The sequence below is a fragment of the Pinus tabuliformis genome, chromosome Q (genome assembly GCF_031772625.1).
Source record: "Pinus tabuliformis cultivar Carrire ecotype Pingquan chromosome Q, CPIR1, whole genome shotgun sequence".
NCBI classification, from domain to species: domain Eukaryota; kingdom Viridiplantae; phylum Streptophyta; class Pinopsida; order Pinales; family Pinaceae; genus Pinus; species Pinus tabuliformis.
Window position 1 is genome coordinate 524,094,930 of NC_142296.1, and position 2,232 is coordinate 524,097,161.

General features: G+C 36.6%; 1 protein-coding gene across 1 annotated transcript; it reads right to left on the reverse strand.

Annotated features, from left to right (window-relative positions):
* Positions 1-731: 731 nt before the first annotated feature.
* On the reverse strand, positions 732-1,922 carry LOC149220512 (heterogeneous nuclear ribonucleoprotein 1-like). The gene is made up of 2 exons (XM_089387122.1): positions 1,701-1,922; positions 732-1,601 (listed from the first exon to the last, which is right to left on the reverse strand). Exons 1-2 carry the CDS (start codon positions 1,920-1,922, stop codon positions 732-734), a joined length of 1,092 nt encoding a protein of 363 aa, XP_089243248.1.
* Between the last annotated feature and the right edge of the window lie 310 nt (positions 1,923-2,232).

The following is a 2,232-nucleotide window of genomic DNA, read 5'->3' on the forward strand; positions in this document are numbered from 1 at the left end:
GCGGATGTCTGTGTCCACATATAGAGGATGATTTATCTAGAAGAAAGCTGCAAAGAAGGTACTCAATATTTAACTTGATAAACGGGTTAAGAAACCCATTTAACTTTATGCAAGAAAGCTGTAAAAAGAGTACTCAATATATAACTTTATAAATGAGTTAAGAAACCCATTTAATCGTGATCTACTTGTACAACTTAAACAATGGCTTAGAGAAGTACAAATGAGCTTATGTTATAAGGTCACTCTAATCTTAAATTTGTTAATTGCAACTTATAGATATTGATTCCAATTAACTTATGCAATCGATATCCATAAATAAAAATATCACAACATAATATTATTAATTATTCTAATTTCATTCTTAAAATATTAATCAAATAAACAAATAAAAAGGGAGAACTCATTATACCTTACTTTCATATAAAAACTAAAATCACCCAAATATCAAACGTTACTTGTCATCAAAACCACATAAAAGCGAAACAAAATTCTAATGGAATCACGACAATGTCTCGGATACAAAATTTATCATTATAAAATTAAAAAACTAATAAAAATTTGAAAAACACAGCCCAAAATAAAGTTATGAAACTGAAAATAAAGAATATACAGAAATTATAAATAACAATAAAAATTATGAAACTGAAAATAAAGAATATACAAAATTCATAAATAACAATAGCATATTAAAATCTGCAGTTTATATTTAATTCTGAAATTCTGAATTGATCTTAGCCATGTGGAGCAGCAAATCCTGTTTCATATCCACCGGTTTGTTCTGCATAACCAGCGTTGCTGTCATTTGAGTGTCCATTGTCAACTTGAGGTGCCCCATACTGACTTATCCCACCATCCCTACTCCCACTCCCTCCGCCTCCATATCCAACAGAACTATCTGTGCTTCCATAAACTATGGGTGTAGGAACCCCATAGTTAATGGGGAATCCAACATAACTGCCACTGCCACTCCCACTCCCACTCCCACTGCCTCCATATCCAGCAGAGCTATCTGTGCTTCCATAAACCATGGTTGTAGGGACCCCATAGCTAATGGGAACTCCAACATAGCTACGATTATTGTTCATAAAAGTAGTGTTATCATAATTACCTCCATTGAATGCAGGTCCATATCCTGCACCACTTCCATAGTTAGGAGTATTGTACCCACTGGCTCCATACGAAGAGTAACCATAGCTACTGTTCACTGGAGGAACAAGAGTTGAATTGAAGCCGTGGGCATTGCTGGCACCGAAATTACCTTGTCTACCATTAGGGAACACCTTGGGAATTGCTTGTTTGACTTCTACCATCTTTCCATTGAGCTGATGAAAAGGATTTTGTAGAACTAAAGCCACAGCATTTTCTGAGTCATAGATGATGAAGCCAAACCCTCTAGATGCTTGAGTTATGGGATCAAACATTATAGCTGCATGGATAATTGTGCCAAACTGTTGAAAATAATTTCTCATGTCATTCTCAGTGACAGTAGGTGCTAAGCCACCCACAAATATTTTCTTTGTCCTGCTTTGGCCACGGCTACCATTACCAACTGTATTGCTCCTATGCTGCTCATCTCTGGAAATTGCTTTTTTAACCTCCACCTATGTTTTTGATAAAAAAACAAAAAAATGTGAACAAAGTCATCATTTGTAAAAACATCTTCAAACTGATCAAGAGAACAAAACAGAAAGGCAAGTTACCATTCGGCCATCAATGTTGTGCTTTTCTAAGAGAACCCTGTCTGCCACAGCTGGATCTGCAAAGACAATAAAGCCAAATCCCCGCAGCCTGCCTGTGATCCTGTCCTTCTTAATCTCTACTTCCAAGACATCTCCAAAGTTGCTGAAATAATCTTTCAATCGTTCCTCTGTTGTGTACGATGATATCCCACCAATGAAGAGCTTCCCCTGCTCTGAATCCATATTAAAGCACTGCCTACACACAATCCATGTCATGAAAACATAAAATCTGAATTATACAAAAACACATACGCAAATAATCGCAGTAAGAGAGTAATAGAGAAAGCGACTTACCGACCGTATTAAAGAGGCAAATACAGAAGTGTTGTAAAAAATCCAATTTGTGAGCTAATTCCCAAGTAATAGTGCAGAGACAACCCTAAAATCTGATTCGCTGAAATACCAAAACGCCACAAATTGAATCCTGTATCGAGGCGCGGACTGTGGAGGATCGTCGATGGTTGAACGACTTTTTAGTCAATAGGGTGCGCCT